Source organism: Mytilus californianus, unplaced genomic scaffold (genome assembly GCF_021869535.1).
Source record: "Mytilus californianus isolate M0D057914Y unplaced genomic scaffold, xbMytCali1.0.p SCAF_13, whole genome shotgun sequence".
Lineage (NCBI taxonomy): Eukaryota > Metazoa > Mollusca > Bivalvia > Mytilida > Mytilidae > Mytilus > Mytilus californianus.
The window spans coordinates 13,476,109-13,503,357 of record NW_026262615.1 but is presented as its reverse complement, the minus strand read 5'-3'; the positions used below and the strand labels follow the sequence as shown (position 1 = coordinate 13,503,357).

General features: G+C 32.4%; 1 protein-coding gene across 1 annotated transcript in view; it reads right to left on the bottom strand.

The window, feature by feature from the left end:
- Nucleotides 1–27,249, bottom strand: part of LOC127723870 (MAM and LDL-receptor class A domain-containing protein 1-like) — a 90,093-nt gene that overhangs the window by 30,840 nt on the left and 32,004 nt on the right. The window contains exons 10-20 of the mRNA XM_052230588.1: nucleotides 25,719–25,809; nucleotides 21,613–21,754; nucleotides 19,873–19,957; nucleotides 17,336–17,530; nucleotides 15,838–15,964; nucleotides 13,674–13,790; nucleotides 10,798–10,907; nucleotides 6,275–6,390; nucleotides 5,518–5,672; nucleotides 3,965–4,078; nucleotides 1,929–2,020 (exon numbers count right to left, since the gene is read on the bottom strand). Coding sequence (XP_052086548.1) covers nucleotides 1,929–2,020; nucleotides 3,965–4,078; nucleotides 5,518–5,672; nucleotides 6,275–6,390; nucleotides 10,798–10,907; nucleotides 13,674–13,790; nucleotides 15,838–15,964; nucleotides 17,336–17,530; nucleotides 19,873–19,957; nucleotides 21,613–21,754; nucleotides 25,719–25,809 — 1,344 coding nt within the window. The remainder of the gene's footprint in view (nucleotides 1–1,928; nucleotides 2,021–3,964; nucleotides 4,079–5,517; nucleotides 5,673–6,274; nucleotides 6,391–10,797; nucleotides 10,908–13,673; nucleotides 13,791–15,837; nucleotides 15,965–17,335; nucleotides 17,531–19,872; nucleotides 19,958–21,612; nucleotides 21,755–25,718; nucleotides 25,810–27,249) is intronic.

Sequence of the window (27,249 nt, the reverse complement as noted above, 5' to 3'; positions counted from 1 at the left end):
GCAGGTGAGGTAGAAAGGTGGTAGACAATCTGCAATCCCTGTTTAAATGACTACATTTAAATGGCAGGTGAGGTAGAAAGGTGGTAGACAATCCATGTTTAAAAGACTTTATTTCAATGGCAGGTGAATTAGAAAGGGGTAGACAATCCCTGTTTAAACGACTGTATTTCAAAGGCAGGTGAGGTAGAAAGGGGTAGACAATCCCTGTTTAAATGACTGCATTTCAATGGCAGGTGAGGTAGAAAGAGGGTAGACAATCCCTATTTAAATGACTGTATTTCAATGGCAGGTGAGGAAGAAAGATTGTAGACAATCCCTGTTTAAATGACTGTATGTCAATGGTAGGTGAAGTAGAAAGGGGGAAGACAATCTCCCTGTTTAAATGAATGTATTCCAATGGCATATGAAGTAGAAAGGGGGTAGACAATTCCTGTTTAAATGACTGTATTTCAATGGCAGGTGAGGTAGAAAGGGAGTAGACAATCTCCCTGTTTAAATGAATGTATTCCAATGGCAGGTAAGGTAGAAAGGGGGTAGACAATCCCTGTTTAAATGACTGTATTTCAATGGCAGGTGGGGTAGATAGAGGGTAGACAATCCCTGTTTAAATGACTGTATTTCAATTGCAGGTGAGGTAGAAAGGTGGTAGACAATCCCTGTTAAAATGACCGTATTTCAAAGAATAAATTCCCTACATTCCTTTCAAAAATGAAAACAACATTTTATAAATTTCATGGGTCTCAAGTGTTTTTCTGGATTTCCCTTCATCAGGAATGTTCAAAGCTGAATATTTAAAAGTCAATGATGTATAAGAACCTCAAAACAGTTGAAGAACTATATGACCAAAAAGGACATAAAACTAGAGGGTTTAAAGAGCCTGTGTCGCTAACCTTGGTCTATGTGCATATTCAATAAAGGACACTCTCCAACATTGTAGACGAGAATAGAATTCATGACAAAAAAACTCGGTTTTGTTGATCTTGTATTGCTGATAATTAAGTTTGTTTAGTTTCTCTTTATCTTCTTTAGATTTTACTCAAAACACAAAAGGGTAAAAAAAATCCTCATTTAAGGGCAATCACTTCTATGAAGAGTGACAGCCTATATCGGCAAAATTTGACTTGTTAGTAGATCCTGCCTTGCTGATCCATTTTATGCTAATTGTAGAGCTTGTCTTGCTGATCATTTTTGTGATGTAAAGTGTCTATTTATCTATCATAATCTTTAGTATATAAGGCAAAACACAAAAAGGTGATAACAATCGTTATTAAAGGGCAATAAGTCCAATATGGAGTCGTCAGACGATTTCCTCTATATTAGTCTTAATTGTAGATCTTGTCTTGCTGATCATTTTTACTTGTTTAAATTTCTATCTATCTATTAACATTTTTAAGATATCAGGCAGAAACGCAAAAAAAAATGGTAAAAATCATCAACAAGGGCAATAACTGTAATAAGGAGTCGACTGACGATTTCAAATATTGTAGACTTATTTGTTTTGCTGATCATTTTTAGAATTTACATTTTCTCTCTATCCATTATAGTTTTCAGGATAATAGGCAAAAATGAAAAAAAAATGGTAATATTTGTCAATGAACATCTGACAGTTTTGACGTGTAGAGCTTAACATTTTGACCATTTTTACGGTTTTCATAATAATAGACAAAACTTACATTTTTTCCCCTATGTTCTATTTTAGACATGTTGACAATCTTGGTTAGCAGACGGGGTCATCAAACTCTTTTTCAAACTAGATACCATAATGATGATTATGTCCAAGTTTGGTTAAATTTGGTCCAGTAATTTCAGAGGAGAAAATTTTATAAAAGGTAACAGACGACTACGGATGCCAAGTGAGGAGAAAAGCTCACTTGGCCCTTGGGTGAGCAGAATTGTTTTTTTATTTATGCATTTTATGTTAAACTTACACTGTTAAAGTCCCAATTTATTGCATTACTTGCTTCATTCTCAAACATACATCTTTCTCCATACTCAAATGTACAATGAACTGAAAAGGAGGCTAAAACATAATAAAAGTCATGGTTACTATTCCAATAAAACACAAATAACATCACAGGGTGCACTGAGAGTATCATTTTGTTTGACAGGGTGCATTTCGGGTAATATTTTGTTTGACAGGGTGCATCGAGAGTATCATTTTGCTTGACAGGGTGCCCTGAAGGTATTATATTGCATGACAGGGTGCACTGAGGGTGTTATTTTGTTTGACAGGGTGCATCGGGGGTATTATTTTGCTTGACAGGGTGTATCAAGGATATTATTTTGTTTGACAGGGTGCATCAAGGGTATCATTTTGTTTGACAGGGTGTATCAAGGGTATCATTTTGTTTGACAGGGTGCATCACGGGTATTATTTTGATTGACAGGGTGCATCGAGGGCATATTTTTGCTTGACAGGGTGTATCAAGGGATTATTTTGTTTGACCTTGACAGATTGCAACAAGGGTATGGTTTTGCTTGACAGGGTGCATCAACTAATTATTTGTCCAAGTTGAAGTAATACAAAACTATACACACTCATTTTATATTCTTTGGAATTCAAAAGTAGAAAATTCTGGAATATATTTTTATCTCAATTCGAGAAAGGTATTTTTTTATAAACAATAACAGAACAATTGTTAACCAACTTAAAAAAGTAGCTAAAGGCTCTAAAGAGCCTGTGTTGCTCACCTGCATCTTCAACAATGGTCATTTTTATGGGGAATGATTATATATAGAGTTAACTGACAATTTCAGTAATGTTGACATATTTGTAAATCTTATCCTGCTGATGATTTTTCCTTTGAAAAGTTTCCGTGTAGTTATTATAGTTTTCAAAATAATAGGCAAAAAATGCAAAAAAAAATAAAAATTATCATTAAACAGCAATAACTCCAAAACAAGTGGACTGAAGATTTCTGTCATTATGGCTTATTCATAGATATTGTATTGCTGATCATTTGTGCTTCATACAGTTTCTTTCTATCTATTACAATAGGCACAATGGGACAAATCATCATTAAAGGGCAATAACTTCAATAAGGAGTCGACTAACGATTTGGTCATGTTGACTTATTTGTAGATCTTGTCTTGCTGATCATTTATGTTTGTTTTGTTTCCATCTACCTATTATAGTTTTCAAGATATATATAAGGAAACAAGAATGTGTCCATAGTACACGGATGGCCCACTCGCATTATCATTTTCTATGTTTAGTGGACCGCAAATTTAGGGTCAAAACTCTAATTTGGCATTAAAATTAGAAATAGGAAACATGTGTACTAAGTTTCAGGTTGACAAGACTTCAACTTCATTAAAAACTACCTTGACCAAAAACTTAAACCCGAAACAGGACAGACGGACAAATGGACGAACAAACGGAAGAACGAAGGAACGGACGTACAGACCGAAAAAACATAAAGTAGGGCATAACAATGCTAAAAATTGGTAAAAATCTTCATTTAAGGGCAATCATTCTAATAAAGAGTCATCTGACGATGTTTGTCATTTGATTTTTGGTAGATTTTGTCTTTCTGATTATTTTTGCTTTTAAAGTTTCAGTCTATCTTTTATGATTATCGAGATATGAAAACACATTTTAAAAATGGTAAAATTCATCACTGAAAGGACACTCCTATAAGAAGTCGTCCGACAGTTTAGACCCAAATAGGCAATAGGTACAGTACAGCGTAACATTCTGAACATTTTTGCTTATGTCAAAATTCCTTTATGCAAAGCAGTTTTCAAAATAAAAGGCAAAAATTGCATTTTACCCCAGGGCTATGTTCAATTTTTAGCCATGTTGGCAATCTTGAATGGCAACTGGGGGCAACTGATATATTTTTTTTAAGGACTAGACAACGAAGGAGGATGACGAACGCAAAGAGATGAGAAATGTTCACTTGGCCTTTCGGACAGGTGACCTAAAAACAGTTAACAACAGTACCAGTAACATAATACTTACTACTAATTACATCACAGTTTGTCCCTGATACACCATGGTCACATGTACATGTATATGCACTGGTACCCTCAGGGCTGCTGCATTTTCCATATACACAAGGGTTGCTGACACATCCTGAAAAATAATACCAGTCATCAACAACTTCAATTGGGTTATTCTATGATAAACCTTTGAATATATCATGAATAAAACTATTGAGAAATGTATTTTACTCATGCACATGTCAAATTGATCATTTGCCTACCAGTGAGCTGGTAAATGGTACGTGAAAATGAAAATGCAGCGATGATCTGAATAGAGGACGAAAAGTCAGATCATAACGTGTTCAAATTTTTTAGGTTGAATTTAAGAATTTACAGAATTTTTTTAATATTCCATAACGTGTACAATATACAATTATGAAGTATTTACTTCAAATAATTCAATATTTCAATTTAATGTTTCCATTTCAACGTCATTAGATTTGTTAAATATTCGTTATTAATCAACTATCAATATAAAGCAATGCCCTCTAATTGTTTCATTCACACTATTTTTTATCAATGAATTCTATAAACCCCAAGTTATTATAACAAATGAGCTATAGCTAGTGTTCCTATACATAGAAGGAAGATTAAGAGAAAGAGGAATTTATTGTTGTTCACATTCTGTGCAGTCCCAAGTATAGGACATTGATTTTTAGTGACGACAAATATAAATGGTTAAAAATGTTTAGGGACGTGTATCTCTTCTACACATATGTATAATAAGGGTTTAAATTGTTTTTAAATGATTTAAATATACTAGTATAATTGATATTTGCAAACTGCAAATATTATAAACCAGGAAATAAAATTGTATATCAAGCTTAACTGGCTTCAGCCTTTCTTGGGTACAATTGACAAGATAATTAGCTAATTTTATTGCTTTTCAATCAAAAGTGTCAAAATTATGTTTGGATAGCTATAAATCATTCAACTGAGAGATAATTATCAACTTCCTGTCTTGAAAACATTTCACATTTTGCATTTTTCAGAAGAAAGTTTAGCATTTTAGACATTGGAATTCTCATGGCACTAGAATACGGGTGAAAACGGGTCAGACATTGATATCTTATGTTGTTTGATAATCTGGGCAGGTCATTACTAAATCTGTAATGAGATGGTAAATTTGCGGTCACACCCACAAAATACATGTCAGTAAACAGGTATGCTTAAACAAACAACAATGGATGCCTTGTGATGGCAAAAGCGAACATGGCTAATAGAGTCATGTGGCTTTAATATCCAAATTTAAAAAAAAATTTATATTCAAAAAAACTTTAGTTGAGCGTTTCCATTTAAAAACTTATCTTGCAGAGATATACTTATATCATTAAACTTGTGTATCCATCATTCAATTATTTCATGAACAAGAAAATGTTACAAGCATATGATGGATTGACATGTAAAGCCTACAACTAAACCACCTTCCCAGTACTGCAAGTGGCTAGCAATGTAGCCTCTAACTAAACCACCTTCCCAGTACTGAAAGAAGCTTATAATGTAGAGATATCTTCACTTGTAAATACAAACCATTTCCAATTGATCTAACTTTAATGAAGAATCCTTTTGAAGCTGCCGTAGATGAGTATGTGTTACTGTCAAATATTATTATCATGGCATTGCTCAGCTCATCAGGTGTACTGTCCCATACTTCTTCATCGGCAACAAAGTTTGTACCACATACCCTGTATTATAAAAATATACACTAAAAAGTGTAAGATGTGGTCAAACTGTCCTCAATACATAGTTTTAAAAAAATATTCTAGTCTGATATTTCATAATTTTTACACTTTAGACCTTTCTATCCCAATAAATTATATCTCTTCTTCAACCAACAATACTCACTTTGGACCTTTCGGTCCCAATAAATTATATCTCTACTCCAACCAACGATACTCACTTTGGGCCTTTCTGTCCCAATAAATTATATCTCTACTTTAACCAACAATACCCACTTTAGACCTTTCTGTCCCAATAAATTATATCTATACTCCAACCAACAATACTCACTTTGGACCTTTTTGTCCCAATAAATTATATCTCTACTTCAACCAACAATACTCATGTTGGACCTTTCTGTCCCAATGAATTATATCTCTACTACAACAAACAATACTTTTTTTGGACCTTTCTGTCCCAATAAATTATATCTCTACTTCAACCAACAATACTTTTTTTGGACCTTTCTGTCCCAATAAATTATATCTCTACTTCAACCAACAATACTCACTTTGGACCATTCTGTCCTAATAAATTATATAATTCTTCTCTGACCAACAATACTCACTTTGGACCTTTCTGTCCCAATAAATTATATCTATATTCCAACCAATGACTGCATGTAGCACCAGAAGATATATTCATATACTGTACTGAGGCTCTTACTAAGCTATTAGCCGTTCCCTAAGAGAAAAAAAAACAAGAATGCTTCAGAAGTGCAGTTCTACCTTAAAGTTAACACTATAGACCAGTGACTTTAGATGGATAGTATGGTGAGTTTTACAACAGAACAGACATTATTTTCCTTTGATAACCACTTTAAACATGTAGAATAGTTGGATCAATAGTTTAGTGCTTTCACCAGAAAAATAATTTTAAACCACATATTCACAAGTCTAAAAGGATAGTTGGTCGAAGATTTTTATTATTTCACCAGATGACAACTCTTTCCCTAATCAGCCAAGATCATTCTATCCCTGTTGGATACTCTTACCCTAATCAACCAAGTACATTCTACCCCTGTTGGATACTCTTTCCATAATCAACCAAGTACATTCTAACCCTGTTGTATTCTCTTACCCTAATCAACCAAGTACATTCTACTCTGAAAGGATAATCTTACCCTAATCAACCAAGTACATTCCATCATTTTTCGATACTCTTACCCTAATCAACCAAGTACATTCTACTCTAAAAATATAATCTTACCCTAATCAACCAAGTACATTCCATCATTTTTCGATACTCTTACCCTAATCAACCAAGTACATTCTATCCTAAATGGATACTCTTACTCTAATCGACCAAATACATTCTATCCCAGTTGGATTCTCTTTCCCTAATCAACCAAGTACATTCAAAACCTGTAGGATTCTCTTACCCTAATCAACCAAATACATTCTATCCCAGTTGGATACTCTGTCCTTAATCAACCAAGTACATTCAAACCCTGTTGGATTCTCTTACCCTAATCAACCAAGTACATTCTAGTCTAAATGGATAATCTTACCCTAAACAACCAAGTATATTCTATTCCTGATCGATAGTCTTACCCTAATCAAACAAGAACATTCTAGCCTAAATGGATAATCTTACCATAATCAACCAAGTACATTCTAGCCTTGTTCTATACTCTTATCCTTATCAACCAAGTAATCTTTATCCCTGTTGGATACTCTTACCCTTATCAACCATGCACATTCTAGCCTAAATGGATACTCTTACCCTAATCAACCAAGCACATTCTAGCCTTACTGGATACCCTTACCCTAATAAACCAAGTATATTCTATCCCTGTTGTATACTCTTACCCTAATCAACCAGGTACATTCTAGTCTAAATGGATACTCTTACCCTAATCAGCCAAGTACATTATAGGCATGTGAATACTCTTACCCTAATCTACCAAGTACATTATAGGCATGTGATTACTCTTACCCTAATCAACCAACTACATTTTAGCCTTATTGGATACTCTTACCCTAACCAACCAAGAACATTCTAGTCTTATTGCATACTCTTACCCTAGTCAACATTACACTTACCCTAATTAACCAAGTACATTCTAGCCTAAATGGATACTCTTACCCTAATCAACCAAGTACACTCTATCCCTGTGGATACTCTTACCCTAATCAACCAAGTACATTCTAGCCTAAATGGATATTTTAACCCTAATCAACCAAGTAATCTCTATCCCTGTTGGATACTCTTACCCTTATCAGCCAAGCATATTCTAGCCTAAATGGATACTCTTACCCTAATCAACAAAATAAATTCTATCCCTGTTGGATACTCTTACCCTAATCAACCAAGTACATTCTAGACTAAATGGATACTCTTACCCTAATCAACCAAGCACATTCTAGCCTTGCTGGATACTCTTACCCTAATAAACCAAGTAAATTCTATCCCTGTTCGATACTCTTACCCTAATCAACCAAGTACATTCTATCCCTGTTGGATACTCTTACCCTAATCAACCAAGTACATTATAGCCATGTGAATACTCTTACCCTAATCAACCAACTACATTTTAGCCCTCTTGGATACTCTTACCCTAACCAACCAAGAACATTCTAGCCTTATTGCATACTCTTACCCTAGTCAACATTATACTTACCCTAATCAATCAAGTACATTCTAGCCTAAAAGGATACTCTTTCCCTAATCAATCAAGTAAATTCTAGCCCTGTAGGATACCCTTACCCTAATCAACAGAGTACATTCTAGCCTTATTGGATACTCTTACCCTAAGAGAGCTACCATTTGATTTTTATGGAGGGCTAGGATGAAAATTTGTTTTTAGTTGTAATCTCTGTCCTGCTTTTTATTTTTCACTCTATTCGGTCCTGTCTTTTTTTTAAAAGTTTATCCTAACTTTTTTTTACCTAAATTGATATCCTGACTTTTTTTTTGCAAGTGTCTCATCCTGCCTTTTTTTTTACTCAAAACTCCTGTCCTGCCTATTTTTTTCAAATTTCATCCAAGCACCCCATAAAAATCAAAGGGTAGCACCCTAATCAACCAAGAACATTCTAGCCCTGTTAGATACACTTACCCTAATCAACCAAGTACATGCCATCGCTGAAGGATACTCTAACCATAATCAACCAAATACATTCTAGCCTAAATCATTTTTCAGGGTTTAAGCTAGGATTTTGAGGGCTTAAGTCACTTTTGCGCGAGATGAAAATCAACATTATTTTGGGTAACAGCAAGGGACCAAGGATGTATGTATATTACTAACTATACATCTTTGATTAGGATATAAGATCTGAAAATCTAGTTCAAAATTTTACTTCAATTAGTTTCAGGGGACATTCCTGATCAACAAAAGTTGGGTTCCTTTTTTTAAAACCAGGAATCACAGTATAAATGAACTTGTTGAACTTTATAAGACTATTACACTGCATAATCATTATCCTTATAAGACGTTTAAATCGATATTTTGAATTAAATTCTATAAAGTTGGAACCAAGGATTTGTACAAATTCACATGGAACGATTCCAATAAATGTAAATTGTAAACCAATCGGGAATTGATCACGTTTACTTTCGATTTTCAAATGAAATGTAAACGGGAAGTGACAAGTAGATAATAAATTCAGAATGAATCCGGATTCATCTACGGATTGGTTCGTGTTTAAAAAAAGCCAGGAAATTATCATTTTTTTATTTCAATTTGCTTAGTACGAACTATATTTATCTCTCTCATTTATTTTTGGCACTGAATTCATTTAAGGAATGACTGTAATATTTTTTCTGTCTATGAAGAAATAACATAAAAAATGTGGTGCACACTGAATAACCCGCGTAGCGGGTTATTTTAAAGTGTGCACCACATTTTTTATGTTATTTCGAATAGACAGAAAAAATATTACAGTCATTTCTTATAATTTAATTCTAAATTCCATTTTAAACCGGAGTAAACCATGAAAAAACGTTGATGACGTCACGGTCACATGACACAATTATGTCTATGGGCTGATAAACAAAACAACGTCAGCCAATCAGAAGACGCGTTACATCCAAAATTAAATTATTTCGTATTATACGTTTAAGTGTCTATACATTCATAGGAATACTTTCATGCATGCGCAGTATATCGTAAAGGAAGCACCTGTTTGACAAGTTGATGATGATGGAAGTGTTTAACTTGAAAAACATTTCTGAACTTTTTGAACAAAGTTCTATCTTTTTAATCAAAATTGAACGTTTATATCAAAGATGACGAAAAGACGATCATCTGACGAAACTACTACAAACAAACTGCAAGTTATGATCGTTTCAGAAATATTGAAATTAACAAGCGAATTGTCCTGGGGAAAACATTTTTGTTCAAATGACGAAACTACGACAAGCGAACTGCAAATTGTGGTCGTTGGCCTTGAGAAATATTGAAATTAAAATGCAGACTGACTAAATTTACTGGGAAAAATAATTAACCGGATTAGTGACCCATCCGATGGCGATAAGCGGATTAGCTGTAATCACAACTTTATAACACCTGGTGTAAATGTTAATTAGCTGAGGGTCATAAACTTGTCAGAAACATGTAGACAGGTAGAATTATAGTATTTTCATGCGAAAATATTTTTACACTTTTCAAATTTAAGTGACGAAATTGATTTGAAATACTTTCGTCATTTTGAAAACAGTTTCGTAAATGACGAAAGTGACGAGCGCTAGTAAATAGATACTCTTATCCTAATCAACCAAATACATTCTAGCCCTATGGGTTACTCTTACACTAATCAACCAAGTACATTCTAGCCTTTTTGAATACTCTCACCCTGATCAACCAAGTACATTCTAGCCTTATTGGATACTCTTACCCTAACCAACCAAGAACATTCTAGCCTTATTACATTCTCTTACCCTAATCAACCGAGTACATTCTAACCCTATTGGACACTCTTACCCTAATCAACCAAGTACATTCTAACACTGTTCAATAGTTAATGAATAGTTTGGTCATTTCAGCAGATAACAAAATTCATACTTTAATTAACCAAGAACAATCTAGACCTGTTGACGTTGGATAGTTGGTTGAACAGCTTGATTACTTCAAGAGGTGACACTTCCTACCTTAATCAACCAAGTACATTCTAGCCCTGTTGGATAGTCAGATGGATAGTTTGGTGATTCAATGATTCTTTCGACTCCTACATCAAGGGTGATAATTCCTCCACAAGTTTCTAAAATGAATCAATTTATAATTTATTCTAGGTAATGCTCAAGTTAGGAATTCGTATGGTTATATCTTTTTAAAACAAACACAACACACCGACCTATTTTAACTCCCAGTCACCTTCTTTTTAACCCCCACCCCCTTTTCAGTTATTTTATGTTTAACACACGTTCTTATAATTGTATTAAATTATGTTATCTTAAAACAATCTCAGTCTCCAAAATCAATATAAATATTAGATCCACTTTCTTTAATTAACTTAAATATAATTTGCAGTTTTCATTTTTTTCATTTTTTGTCAATTTATCACCATTCTTTGTTCTTATGGCTCATTCTTTATTCTGAAAACCCCATTCAGACCCTCATCTATGTCTCAAGCTAGAAGGATATGCCACCTTTTGCGGCAACTTATACCACTGCAGTCCTTTTGGGTCAACTGCTATTTTCAAGGTTTATCATTTGCGCCAAATATTATTTTTCAAAGGTATCAATTGTACCATTTTACAGAATTCTGTTGCGCCACTTTACCTGTTGCTATAAAAAAAATAACTTATAATTATAATAACTAATAATGGACCAGAGGCATTTCATTAACAATGCATTTAACTTTTTTTTTCATCGCATCCATCGCAGTATGTTTGTAATTTGGGACAATATCGTAAATTTTCAAGTCTCTTCTTACATTAAACTGCACAATGCTAATTCAACAACAAATAATCATGTATCGAAGCTCAATTGGAACAAAAATGTGTCCATAGTACACGGATGCCCTAATCGCACTATCATTTTCTATGTTCAGTGGACCGTGAAATTTGGGTCAAAACTCTAATTTAGCATTAAAATTAGAAAGATCATATCATAGGGAACATGTGTACTAAGTTTCAAGTTGATTGGACTTCAACTTCATTAATAACTATCTTGACCAAAAACTTTAACCTGAAGCAGGACAGGCGGACGAACGGACGGACGGACGGACAAACGAACGGACGCACAGACCGAAAAACATAATGCCTCTCTTCTATCGTAGGTTGGGCACAAAAATTACCTGATAGGCAATGCAGCCATAGATTAATAAATATTTTTCATTAAATTTCAAATAAACTGTTGACACAGATATATGTCACACCTATCGGCATAAAATTCAGAAAAAGTCAATCTGATGGACAGCAACATTACTTATTAATTCAGTCACTGGACCATGATCTAGTAGGCAGGGCCTGAAAATGGTCGTCAAACTGAGATGTACAGACAGTAATGTAACTCTATAGAAAATGTCGTTGTTTATTGTAAGTCCTATCTATATCAGTTTAACAGATAAACTTAACATTGAAACTTGCTAATTAATTAAAAGTCACTGGACCATGACTAAGGGGCAGGACATCGAAGTCGTTAACTTGATACGAACTAATCATTGATCATGTCCAAGGGGGCAGGGTCTCAAAATAGTTGTCAAACTGATATGTACTGATAGTAATGCGACTTCATACAAAATATCATTTATCTATCACAAGCAGTTCCTGTCAAACTAACTTAAGCAGACAAAATAACATAGAAAATTGCTAATTAAATCAAAGTCACTGGACCATGTCCTAGAGGGCAGGGTCTTAAAATAGTCGTCAAACTGATATGTATTGAAAGTAATGTGACTTCATACAAAATATCAATGAATGATCTATCACAAGTAGTTCCTATCAATCTAACTGAAGCAGAAAACTCAACAAACTGATCCAAAGCCATCATCGTCGTCATCGCCGGAAAGGCAATTCCTATGTCTCGCTTTCTGCGACTTTTGTCGCATGCGAGACAAAAACAAAAGCCAGAGTATTTAAGAGAAGTAATGCATGATTCAGTGGGAAGTAGACATGATCATTATACAAGATAAAGAAATATTATTACACAATGTACACACAGACCTGTTCGTGAATACTTTATGCATACAACAACAAGACAAATGCCAGTTCATTGCTTTTTATCAAAATAATTTAACACAGTCATATATTTAATTTTTGGCGCAAATGATACAAGGTATTTTTGAAAACTAGTGGCTCAAACTGATTTCTCCCGTTAATACTGTGGATACATTATTATACGTTGTTTATCAATTTTCATGGATTTCGTTGGCACAGGGAAATAACAAATCTTAATGTTCAATGAATACAAATGTTCTATATGAATATATGTTTATTTAAACAAAACCACGAAATCAAATAACAAACAAGTTCAATCAACGAGAATTTATACAACGTGTTCACTTTTCTCTAACATATTTTGTTTGACATTTAAGCCACAAAATTATGGAACTTATATTTCCTGCCTCATGTACATAAAAAGTAATTTCCCTAAATATACTGTGGATTTCAAAATTGCTGCATAAATTAATTCTGCAGGTTAGTTTGTTATTATCAAACAGAATTCAATTAAAACACTTTAATGATATCATTATCAAAAATATTAAATGTTTATAGGATGTCCTTCATGAGACAAAATTTGATGACAATCCACCATGAATCTCAATATACACAATATATAATCTTGGATTATCTCCCTTTTAAAATACAAAATTTCATCTATGAGATATTGTCTGTATATGGACAATTTTCATATGGAAATATGTCCTTTCCTGGACATTATTTTATAGATAGAGACAAAATTTCATGATACAAAGTCATGAAATATTGTCTTGGGGAATAATATTTCACAAGGACAATACTTTGTTTTAAATACACATTTGTCAAAAATTAACATTAAACAGGGGATATAACCAGATACTTACGATTATTAGAGACAGTCTGTTCACAGGTGGCACCAGTCAGCACATCTGGGCAAGTACATGTACACTGAAAGTTAACAAAGCCTCCATTCTGACAGTTAGGTGTAGTTCTGCAGTGGTCTAAATATATAATTATGAAAAAAATATATTAAAAAAATCTGAACGTCACTAGTTGGACTTTTTTGAACATTTAGAAACCATGGCTAAAGATATAAGTTTCAGCTGTTAACTTCTTCAGACATGATGCTCTGTTCTTAACGGTTCTGAGAAACTACAGATTTGTTGAAACAAGGTGATTTCAGCCAAGAACAAAAATACCAAAAAAAACTTTGAATTCAAGAAAGTGATTTCCAGGTACAAAATCGATTTCATACTAAACATTTTGCTGATCATTCAGTTGCAAATATTTCATGTGTTCTTGTGGTAATAATGACATTATCTGTAACAATAAAACAGCTGATGCTAAGATATAAACGCTTCTACTAGGGGGTGTTTAACGACCTTGACTACCCACGAGGGTCTAGCATGGTCAGTAAAAACACCATCAAATACACTTATAGGCTATGGCCACAGAAAATTTGATGGGGAAATCTGAACTTTAGTTTTAATGCTTGGACTTTCAATATAATGATATCTGCTTGTTATAGACTCAGAACTATCCAGAGCTTGACATTTTGAATACAAACCCTCTATCGCTGAAGTATGTATGTTGACCTCTGACAAGATGTCTTTTGGTTATATTTGTCATTGGGTTGCTGTCTCGTTGACATTTATCCCACATCTTCCTTTCTTCATACTTAAAGATTGGAACAAACAGAACATTTTAAATTCTACTTACCTGTACATTTATATGCATCATTAACATCTTGTATATCTACTTACCTGTACATTTATATGCATATTTAACATCGTGTATATCTACTTACCTGTACATTTATATGCATCAGTAACATCTTGTATATCTATTTACCTGTACATTTATATGCATCAGTAACATCTTGTTTATCTACCCACTTGTACATTTATATATGTTATATGCATCAGTAACATCTTGTATATTTACTTACATGTACATTTATATGCATCAGTAACATTTAGTATATCTACTTACCTGAACATTTATATGCATCAGTAACATTTTGTATATCTACTTACCTGTACATTTATATGCACCAGTAACATCTTGTAAATCTACTTACTTGTACATTTATATGCATGAGTAACATCTTGTATATCTACTTACCTGTACATTCATATGCATCATTAACATCTTGTTTATCTACTTACCTGTACATTTATATGCATAAGTAACATCTTGTAAATCTACTTACTTGTACATTTATATGCATGAGTAACATCTTGTATATCTACTTACCTGTACATTCATATGCATCATTAACATCTTGTTTATCTACTTACATGTACATTTATATGCATAAGTAACATCTTGTATATCTATTTACCTGTACATTTATATGCATCAGTAACATCTTGTAAATCTACTTACTTGTACATTTATATGCATCATTAACATCTTGTATATCTGTTTACCTGTACAATTATATGCATCATTAACATCTTGTTTATCTGTTTACCTGTACATTTATATGCATCATTAACATCTTGTTTATCTACTTACATGTACATTTATATGCATAAGTAACATCTTGTATATCTATTTACCTGTACATTTATATGCATCAGTAACATCTTGTATATCTACTTACCTGTACATTTATATGCATATTTAACATCGTGTATATCTACTTACCTGTATATTTATATGCACCAGTAATATCTTGTATATCTATTTACCTGTACATTTATATGCATCAGTAACATCTTGTATATCTACTTACCTGTACATTTATATGCATATTTAACATCGTGTATATCTACTTACCTGTACATTTATATGCACCAGTAACATCTTGTATATCTATTTACCTGTACATTTATATGCATCATTAACATCTTGTATATCTACTTACCTGTACATTTATATGCATCATTAACATCTTGTATATCTATTTACCTGTACATTTATATGCATCAGTAACATCTTGTATATCTACTTACATGTACATTTATATGCATAAGTAACATCTTGTATATCTGTTTACCTGTACATTTATATGCATCATTAACATCTTGTATATCTACTTACCTGTACATTTATATGCATCAGTAACATCTTGTATATCATAGAATTCTAGACCATCAGCTGAATCAGCCAAAAACTCTAATCTTCGATCTTTAAAGTTGATTGTTTTCTGGCCATTTGTGGAAAAGGCCTGCAAAATACAAAACAATAAGTAAATCTGATACTTGTGGAAAAGGCCTGCAAAATACAAAACAGGAAGTTAATCTGATACTTGTGGAAAAGGCCTGCACAATACAAAACAGTAAGTTAATCTGATTCTTGTGAAAAAGGCCTATAAAATACAGAACAGGAAGTTAATCTGATACTTGTAGAAAAAATACAAAACAGGAAGTAAATCTGATACTTGTGGAAAAAAAAATACAAAACAGTAAGTAGATCTGATACTTGTGGAAAAAAAAACAAAACAGTAAGCAAATCTGATACTTGTGGAAAAAAATACAAAACAGTAAGTAAATCTGATACTTGTGGAAAAATACAAAACAGTGAGTAAATCTGATACTTGTGGAAAAGGCCTGCAAAATACAAAACAGTAAGTAAATCTTATACTTGTGGAAAAAGACTGCAAAATACAAAACAGTTTGTAAATCTGATACTTTTTGAAAAAAATACAAAACAGGAAGTAAGTTTGATATTGAATAAGGGTCACCACTCTTTACAATTTAGTGAGAAGTCATTTCTTTAAAAAAAAAAGTAGATCTGTGCTAATTTTCAAACTTGTTCAGGACATTGCTTATATAAAAATCTGGAATTGTACATGTGAGAGTGCTTACAAGACTGGATGCACGGAACAACATCAGGTATTTCTTTGCAGAGTCAACTTTAGACAGGGAGGAAATTACTAATATATATTTTTTTTTAAAAAGAGTAAATCATTACCACTCTACTCAACATTTACATAACAAATTTTCCCTTTTTGACAATAGAGAATACTCACAAACAAACTGTACTAAATGTATGTTTAACGTAAATTGGTGCCAATCATTGATGCATCACCACTCTAGTCAATATTTATTAAACATGACCAATACGGGATCTGGACCTGTGTGGCTGCATGTAATTGATTGAGGTTGCATGTATACTGGAGCATAACTGATCATTCCCTTACATTGACTGCAAGAAAACATTGGTGATAATTTTCCTTGTACAATGAGTGTTGTATAATTTCAAACTATTGACAAAAAGGAAGTAGCTGCACAGCGCATGTAAAAACTGCTTACTCACTACAACTCCACATTATCAAGCTGCACACTAAATATAAAATCATTCTCTTTAATAGAATTAAAAAAAAACTTTGACGAAAGTTTCCTACCCAAGTTCTTTCGGATGGACAGACAGATGGACCGAGTAGAGCAGTTACTAAACCTGCTTTGGCCTTTGGCAACACAGGTTAAAATAAGATGATGTGGTATGACTGCCATTGAAAAGAACTCTGCACCAGAGACCAAATGAGGTAGAAGATAATTATTCGTAACAATGTTCTCTTTATGACAAAAATACTCACATACAAACTGTACTGCATTGAAGATTCTGCATCATATGGGTTATTGTCTTGAGTGTCCAACTTCTTCATGTTATAATTGCCCTGTCCTTGATTTACGTTTTGCCATTCAATACTGACGTAATTATCACGGTCAGTTCGAGATTGTTCGTGATGTCCTCCCAATGCATGTAACATTTCATGTACAGTAGTGCTTAACTGCAAAGAAAGACAGTTTTTGAATATGGCCTTGATTTTGTTTCAAATAAGAAAAAAAAATCCCTTTAGACCATAGTTTAGTTGTAAACAAGAAAAAAATCCCTTAAGACCCATAGTTTAGTTGTAAACAAGAAACAAATTCCCGTTAGACCCATAGTTTAGTTGTAAACAAGAAACAAATTCCCTTTAGACCCATAGTTTAGTTGTAAACAAGAAACATATTCCCGTTAGACCCATAGCTAATTTGTCAACAACAAAAAAAAATCCCCTTCCACCAATACTTTCCCAAGTCAAAGTGAACTGCCTATTTAAGCAGTTCATTGGCAGTTTTATAGCAGTTTCTTGGATTTTTAGCAGTTTTGGAGCAGTACGAAGCTGTTTTGATTTAGGCAGTTTAAAATAACTGCTTACTACATTGTAGTAGATGATAAATGTTAATTCAAGCAGTTTGAATATATCAAAGCAGTTTTAATTTCCTTAGCAGTTTTCTCAAGAGCAGTTATTTATTAACAGTTGTCTTTATTTTCATTTCACCTATTATAAAGCTACTAGATTGATGAAGGTTATAATTGTCTTCGAGCTAAGCTTAGTAGTTATTTTTATATACCGGTAGCAGTTTGATTTGCAATATTTCTTGGCAGTTGCATCAAACAGAATTATTGTAATTTAGATAACACTGGTGTTGTAGAAATGTGCATCTGTTTACAATTGACCTCTGTTTGGTGGACAGGAAATACTGTCTACACAGAAATAGAGGACACATGAAGGAGAACACCTATTTTAATACATTGTTCTGTAATTACTATAACTTTTGATAAAAATATCTTATTTAAACAAAAATGGATATTTTTTACTGTATATATATATATATGTCACATTTTAAAGATTAGAAGAATTGCTAGTAGTCATCGAGGGAACACTTCAACAGAATCAAACAACTCCTTAAACATCCCAATATATTGCAATTTAACAAAATTTGAATTTGGAATAAAAAGAAAGACAACAAGAAAAGATGATCGAACAATATGAATCACTGGATATAATATATTTGGAAAATAATTTCTTGTCACATTGAATAGTGAAGATGGGTACTTCTGACTAACATCAATGGACATTTTGGAAGAATAATCACGTTAATTGTGGTTGTTTGTGTGAATTTTGGATTACATCTTAATTAATTCTGGTAAGTTAATGAATTGGATTCTACTATGATTTTGTGAAAATTGTGCTTTAATTGTTTTATTCAACATAACAAAACAATAATGACAAGTATATATAGCTAGCTTTAATTATTATTTTTGCTCCTCATTGTGACAGTCCAGCTGGTGTATGTGTCATGTATTTCATACAGATTATATCAGAATGAAATTGACTCAGCTTACAAATATACTTAATCATGTTAGTATTTCAGAGTCTTCTTACTAATCAAGTTATATAACAAATAATTTATTTTAAGTATATAAGATTCCATGAATCTTGATTTCCATTTCCCTTATTTAAGCTAGATGACTTGAAACTGAAATTACATGTTGACCTTGTACAGTGTATTTCTGACATCAAAATTTGTTTATAATACTGAAAAGCTATACATATTAACCATGAAGTTGGATAACATCAGGATTGTTTAATGATAAATTTGTTTGAAGGATATTATTGTTTTTGATATTTATTGCATGTTATTATGTAACTTTTTCAACAGCTACTAGCAGTACCTGTATGAATGATGCTTAAGATCATGACCATATTAGCATTTCCTTAGCAGTTATATCCCAGTTGTATATGAATATTCTTATTAACCTGAAGCAGTTAAATATGAATATTCATAAACTTAAAGCAGTTCTTAGCACCTTATTTAAATAATTTATAAAAAAAATGCTTAAGAACTGCCTAAAACAGCTAAGGAACTGCTATGAACTGCTTGAATAACTGTGAAGGTTTAGGAAAACTGCTAATTTTTGTATAAGAAGTAACTGGTTAATTTTAGAAGGTAAACAACTGCTAAACGTCAGAAACTGCCTTCGACTTTGACTTGGGTAAGTTGTAAACAAGAAACAAATTCCCTTTAGACCCAAAGTTTAGTTGTACACAAAAAACAAATTCCCTTTAGACCCATAGTATAGTTGTACATAAAAAAAAACTACTAAAGTAATTCCCTTTAGACCCATAGTTTAGTATTAAAAAAAACAAATTCCCGTCGGAGAAGCAATCTCTATGTCTCGCGTTCAGGCAAAAGGCATTTTTGGCATTAACAGTCCAAAAACATGGTAGATATTAACTTTTATGGAATTACAGCCCACTTTATAAAAACTTGGACCTGCCCCTGAAACATACAACATACTTACGCTAACACAACCTGGTTCGGATAAGCTAAGGGGCTGTGTATTGTTACGTTGAGGATTAACATTGCCAACATAGGACCAACATCCACTAAAAATGCAATAAAACACTATTCAATATGTGTATAATACAAATTGCCAACCAAATACAAATATTACCTAGGAACAGCAAGCCCTAAAAATGCACTACTCAATATGTGTATAATACAAATATAACTTGCTCAGTCTTTAGTTTTCAATGTTGTGTTTTGTGTACTGTTGTTTGTCTTCTTTGCCTTTTTTTGTTTTTTGCCTTGGCATTGTCAGTTTGTTTTATACTAATGAATTTGAATGTCCCTCTGGTATCTTTCGCCTCTCTTGTACCTGTCAGAGCACAAAGACAATATTTGTTGAAGAGGGCTTTTATCTGTAAGAGCACAAAGACAATATGTGTTGAAGAGGGCTTTTACCTGTCAGAGCACAAAGACAATACGTGTTGAAGAGGGCTTTTACCTGTCAGAGCACAAAGACAAAACGTGTTGAAAGAGGGCTTTAACCTGTCAGGGCACAAATATAATATATGTTGAATAGGGATTTAATCTGTCAGTCACAAAGACAATACGTGTTAAATAGGGCTTTAACTGGTCAGAGCACAAAGACAATATGTGTTAAAAGAGGGTTTTACCTGTCAGAGCACGAAGACAATATGTCTTGAAAGAGGGCTTTTACCATTGATAGAGTCAGCAGGTCGATATTGGTATTTTTCTTTATAATTTTTTTTTTTTTTTTTTTTTGGTCTCAAGTTGAAAAATATTTTTTATTCAAAAGAAAGCTTCCATTTTCGTACACATTGTTTTACTGGCATGCTCAGAGCTTTCTAAGTATACACTTCTTAGCAGATTATGTAACAATCATTATCATTATTCTAAAATAATTTATCTACAAATAAGTTCATAATTACATCCTATACGTTGGTAAAAAAAAGAGTATGTTGAAGAAGTCCTCATAAAAAATACTATAGTTTGGGCTTAAAATCAGAGAAGTCGAGAAACAGTTAGATGTACAATGTATATGGGTGGTTTAAATAAAAAAAAACATAAAATGTTTTAATATGTTATCGAAATGTAGGTGACCTCATGCTTTTTTTCAAAAATATAATAAAAAGTATGAGTCACACAGCTTTTTTCTCAAGCTACTAGTTGTAAAATATTGTCAGATTTTGTAAGGATTATACATGGAAAAACTCTTCTGTGCGAAAAGAGAATAGAGCTCAAGTTAAGGTAAGTATCGTTCAGTTCAATAATATATCCTAACTGGAGAATTTTTCAACGGAGTTTTATCTTAACAAATACAAATTCAATCATGCTGACAGTATTAGTCTAAATGTTTAAACCAACAAATACAACTACACCAGAAGGAAAATCATTTAACAATAATCAAGTTTACCTTTTCTAAAGGAGTTTTGTTGTTGTTAGTTGCTGTAAATCATATTTGTTTTTCTTTTATTGTTTTGTACATAAATCGGGCCGTTACTTTTCTTGTCTTAAATTGTTTTACATTTGCCATTTATGGGCCTTTAATAGCTTGCTATGCGGTATGGGTATTGCTCATTATTGAAGGCCGTATGGTGACCTATTGTTGCTACCCTTCTACATCATTTGGTTTCTAGTTGAGAGTTGTCTCATTGGCAATCATACCACATCTTCTTTTACAACATTCAATGAAACATATTTCCAGCTCAATATTATTAAATATTTTATTTCATACTTTTCATTTATAAATGTTACGACATTCTGGTGTCCAAGTGTTGATTTGTTAAACAGGGGATCAGTAGTTGTTATCCATTTCACACATGTGTAGTCATGGAACTGTTTAATAGCTTTGTTAATAACTGTTACAGAACTTGTAGCTGCAATAAAAAAAAAGCCTCTGAGAAATTTATTCATGTTTTGAACATATAAATTTGTGCTTTTATTTAAACCACACATATTTGTACTCAACAGTATATTCAAAATAAAAATGGGCAAAAGGAATAGAAGTTTGAAACAGAAGGACAAATTTTAGAAAAACAAAAATTAACAAAGAAAAATCACAAAACGTACAATAGAAACAAACACATTCGTAAACAAAGGCAATATAAATAAAAAATTGTGAAAGCGTTAGGTTATGATAAAAATATGACAAATGAAAAGTTAACAGATTCCGAAATATTATTGCTATCGAAGGGCTTATATAGCAACTCCGTCACGGAGATATGCAGAGAGACACCTATTACATGACTTTAATGAATTATGTTGCAAAATGAGATGTAGATATCAGTTTGATAATGGAACTGGTGAATTTAAATTGCACCCCTTCCGTGTTAAAACGGGATTTGTTCCTAGTTGGGCCAGTCATGCAATTGAGCAGTATTTATTCTAGACCAGATTGGAATTAGAAAAAAAAGAAATGCAAACAATTCATGATAATCTCACTAGAAATGAGAGACTTGCATTAAAAACTATATACAAAAATAGAAAAAAATGTGATAAAAAATGCTGACAAAAATTCAGCACCAGTAGTAATTGACAAAGATATTTATATCCAAATGGGTACAAACCATCTAAATAACACAGTACATTACAATTACCTGAGCGATGCACATAGAGAGGCACATATAGATGAGACAACATTCAATTATCTAAATAGTGGCAAAACTGATAGATTAGGTAATGTATTTTCTACCAAAAACCAACAAAATCAGCGAACAATACAAAATTCTGAACATGTAAATAATATAAATACTCCTGGTCGACCCATCGTTTCACTTTGTAACAATCCTATCGAAAAAATATGACATTATATTGACTATTTCATACAACCAGTAGTTACTAAATTTTTGACTTACACACAAGATAGTACAGCATTCATAGATAAACTTGAAAATATAAAAGCCTCACGAAATGTATTATTAAGCTGATTGTGCTTAAACATACCAGCAGCTTTTCAGTTGTTTTGACTTACAGTACCATTTAAACGGATCGATTCGAGATCGTTTTTTTCCGATTTCCGTGTTTTTCGGAGTCACATTACTAGCATGTACAGCAACATGGATCATAAAGAAATAAATTGTAAATTTGATATTCCTCTTCCTCCAAAAGAACGATTTCTCTCACTTGTAAAAACAGTGTTAGAAAACAAAGAATTCGAATTAAACAAACAAATATTTGCTCAATCAGTCGGATTAGCAATGGGAGCCAGAATGTCTCCGTCCTTGTCAGATTTGAGAATGTTTGAAATAATATCAGATATACTAAAACAATTTCAACATTCGGACAATATAACAGTGATGTTAATTTACAGGGACGATGGTTTAATTTTATTCAATTCGGATGAAAAATTCATACAAGATATTTTTTAGATCGCAAATAATATTTATTCGCTTCTCAAATTTACTTCGAGATTTCGACATGTTAATTTTCTTAGATGTATCAGTATTTAAGGGGAAACGATTTGAAACAGATCATATACTGGATGTTTAATTATATCGTTAACCGACTGATAACTTTCAATACTTAGAAAGATCGTCGGCTCATCCAACTTCGGTATTCAACGGATTCATTATTGGAGAAATTCAACGAATTATTAGAACAACAAATAATCAAAATGACCAGACAAAACAAATTGAACACTTCAAACGTAAGCTCTTGCAAAGAGGTTACACAGAAAAAGAAATAGACATACTAACGTCGAAAGCAAAACAAAAAAAAAAGATCTAACACATTATGTTATAAAAAATAAGAACAAAAGACAATCACCACCATTTCTATTTGCTACTAGATTTAATCCAATATTCACACATTTAGGTAAATGCATTAGAAAAAAAATGGCACTTAATCCAAAAAATATCCCAAATGCCAACAGGTTATTTCCTAAACCCCCTATTATTGCATATCGAAAACATAAACATATAAAGGAATTTTTGACAACTGCAAAGATGTAAAGTATTTGTTGTGTAACAAATTATACGATGCTACTGAATCATAAACACAAATCCACTAGGTGTCGTGCTCCTCCTTAATTAGTTACATCTGCTTACACAAAATTATAAGGCTACATCACCTGATGAGGATGAACGGCCTTGGTCGACAGTTTGGACCTAAATTAAGGTAGATCATAGGTATATGTTTCCCAAGATAGAATTTTCTTATACTTTGCCAAAATGAAGATTTTACTATGCTCTTTTCAAAAATATAATAAAAATGATGGGTCACCGTGCTATTTTTTAAGCTATGAGTCGTTGAAAATTGCCTAAATTTGGTTAGAATGATCATGAAAAAACACATTTTTGTGCTTAAAAAGAAATCTATGAGATAGAATTTTGAAATAAATTGTGAGAAGATAGGTTTTATAATATTTTTTAAGAAAATAAAAAGAAAAGATGGTGTCACCGAACTTGTTTTCTTGCTACAAGTAAAAATTAAAAACTTCCCTATCAGTCCAGTATAAAATTTTTACTAATAGAGTTATCTCCCCTTGAATTGCTAAGTTGAAAAAATTTATTCTAAAACACAAATGTTTGGTATTTGTTTAAATATTTTGGATAATGCAATAAATCAGCAAGTTTTCTTCATATATATAAACTGTCTAATCAATAAAATTGCACATCTGTCTACAAATGTGCAGATTTGGGCAAATAACTAGACTGATAGTGTACTGCAATAGTACAATCCAAGATGGCGGTATACCATGAATCTACCTTAAGATCCGAAACACTTGATTGAGAAAGAAACTGACATATAGTCAATCAAAAGATTATAGCAAAATAGAAAATAATATTTAATATCTATGACATATAATTAATAACATGGCGCGCTTTATCGAAATATTTGTAAAATTTTGCTTGGATTGGTAATGGACACGTCTTTTATTAAGATTTCGACCATGTAAACTTACTTGTAGAACTTGTCTTGCTGATCATTTTTGCATTTTAAAGTTTCGCTCTATCTTTTATAGTTTTCAAGATAAAAGGCAAACTGAAAAAATTATAAAATTCGTCATTTAAGTGCAATAACCCCAACAAGGAGTCGTTGGGCGATTTCCTCCATATGGTCTAAATAGTAGATCTTGTCTTGCTCATCTATTTTTGCTTTTTAAGTTTCTTTCTATCTATAATAATTTTGACATATAAGGCAAACGCGCAAAAAAATGGTAAAAGTCGTAACCAAAGGGCAATAACTCTTATAAAAAGCCAACTAACGATTTCTATCATGTAAATTTATTTGTAGAACTTGTCTTGCTGATCATTTTTGCTAATGAAGATTCCCTCTATCTATTATAATTTTCAAGATGATAGGCAAAAAGGAAAAAAATTGGTAAAATTTGTCATTTAAGGGCAATATCTCCTATAAGGACGGCTGACAGTTTTGACATATATGGACAAGTGGTGGAGCTCAAAATTCTGAACTTTTTTGCTCTCGTCAGATTTTCTCTATTTATAACGGTTTTCAAAATAATAGACAAAACTTGCATTTTACCCCTATATTCTATTTTTAGCCATGTCGGCCATCTTGGTTGGCAGGCGGGGTCCTCGGGAGATTTTAAGCTAGATACCCCAATGATGATTGTGGTCAAGTTTGGTTAAATTTAGCCAAGTAGTTTCAGAGACGACTTTTGTAAAAGTTAACAGACGACGATGGAAGGATGGACGATGACGATGGAACGACGGACGAGGACGATGTAACGACGGACGCCAAGTGATGAGAAAAGCTCACTTGGCCCTGTGGGCCAGGTGAGCTAAAAATGAATGACAATACAATTCAAAACTGTCCTAAATTCATCAAATGATCAACTATGTTTGACAATATTTACATTTATTAGAGTCCAGTACTTACACATGTTATGTATATTATAAGGAACAATCCCATCTTTCCAAAGCCATTGAGTATAAGAGACAAAATTTCTCTTTCTGTCGCTTGAATCACCCTGGATAAAATACAGAATGTACTATAAACAAATATATCGTCACAAGTTCTTTATTTGAGGGTCTTCATGGGGGTACCTTCATGACGAATAATAGTAAAATATCTTACCAAATGACGTTAACGGTAATTTTTGGTGCATGACAATAAAATATACACTTTCTTTATCACAGTAAAACAAATCGACTGATTTAGAGGAATTATGTTAAATTCTTTCCAAACATAACGGTATAGGATAATTATTTGAGACCTTTGACAAATCACGATACGGATGTTTTGAAAAATCATGATAAAATTTTAACCAACTTGACACTAACGGTAGCCAAAAATGACTATTTGACTCCTGACTGTAAAGGCCATTACAGTCCTTTTATATCATGTTCAGCTTTGTGCCAATTTATTTTTGTGGTTACTATATAACCCATTTGATGTATTTCTTTAAGAAAATATCCAAGTTTGATACATTCGTGACAATTTATATTTGTGTTATTTTCTACTAGCGAACAGACATGGGGTAATTGAAATATGTAATTGTAATTGATTGTAATTAATTACAATTTCTCAAGTAATTGAATGTAATGTGTAATTGAACATGTTTTTAATTACAAGTAATTGAAAGTAATTAATTACTTTTCATTTACAACTCAATTACATTTAAATTTTGGATCAGAAAGATTGAATCTTGTGTTTTCTCAAAAAATTATGAAAAGCCATGACCTTAGTAAATTTAGCTAGCTAACAAAGCAAAGCCTACACAGTATACTCTCTGTAATTACACAACCATGGGAGATTCATTATTTTGTTTTATAATGAAAAAAAAAGAAAAAAAAAAAGGATTGTACAAACATGCCATAATTTGTTTTTAAAAGAAACCATTAGTAAGTCACTGTCTTATACCTTAATTAGCTTGTTACCTGTATGTATATTCAGATAAAATTGTTAGACATTGATTTAACATAATCAGTTTCAAAGGACATACAGTAGTCAATCAATAAATATAACCTCTGGATATTTGTTTTATTATAAAGTTTATACTGACTGTTTTTACAACAGTTATGACTATGTTTGCATGTTAAACCGACGTTTTGCATTTGCGCCAATTTGCATTTCATTTGCGCCGATTTGCATTTAATTTGCGTCGATTTTTTATTTTATTTGCGCCGATTGTGTACCGGTAGAGTACAGGTGAATGTTATTTCTTATTTTTTAAAAAGGCAGGCTTTCGAAATAATTTCTGTAGGAAAAATAATTTTAATAAGTTTTGATCAAAATAAAAAATCATTTCAAAATATTAAAATAAGGGCTCTCCTTTTATATCATTTTCAATGAAATACATTAAAATATAAAGTTTCAAGAGGTGATTACATCAAAATTTAATATTTTCAAATTATTGAAAAGGCTTTTTATCATTTTAAGCATTAAACTAAACCAGGCCTCTAGTCCT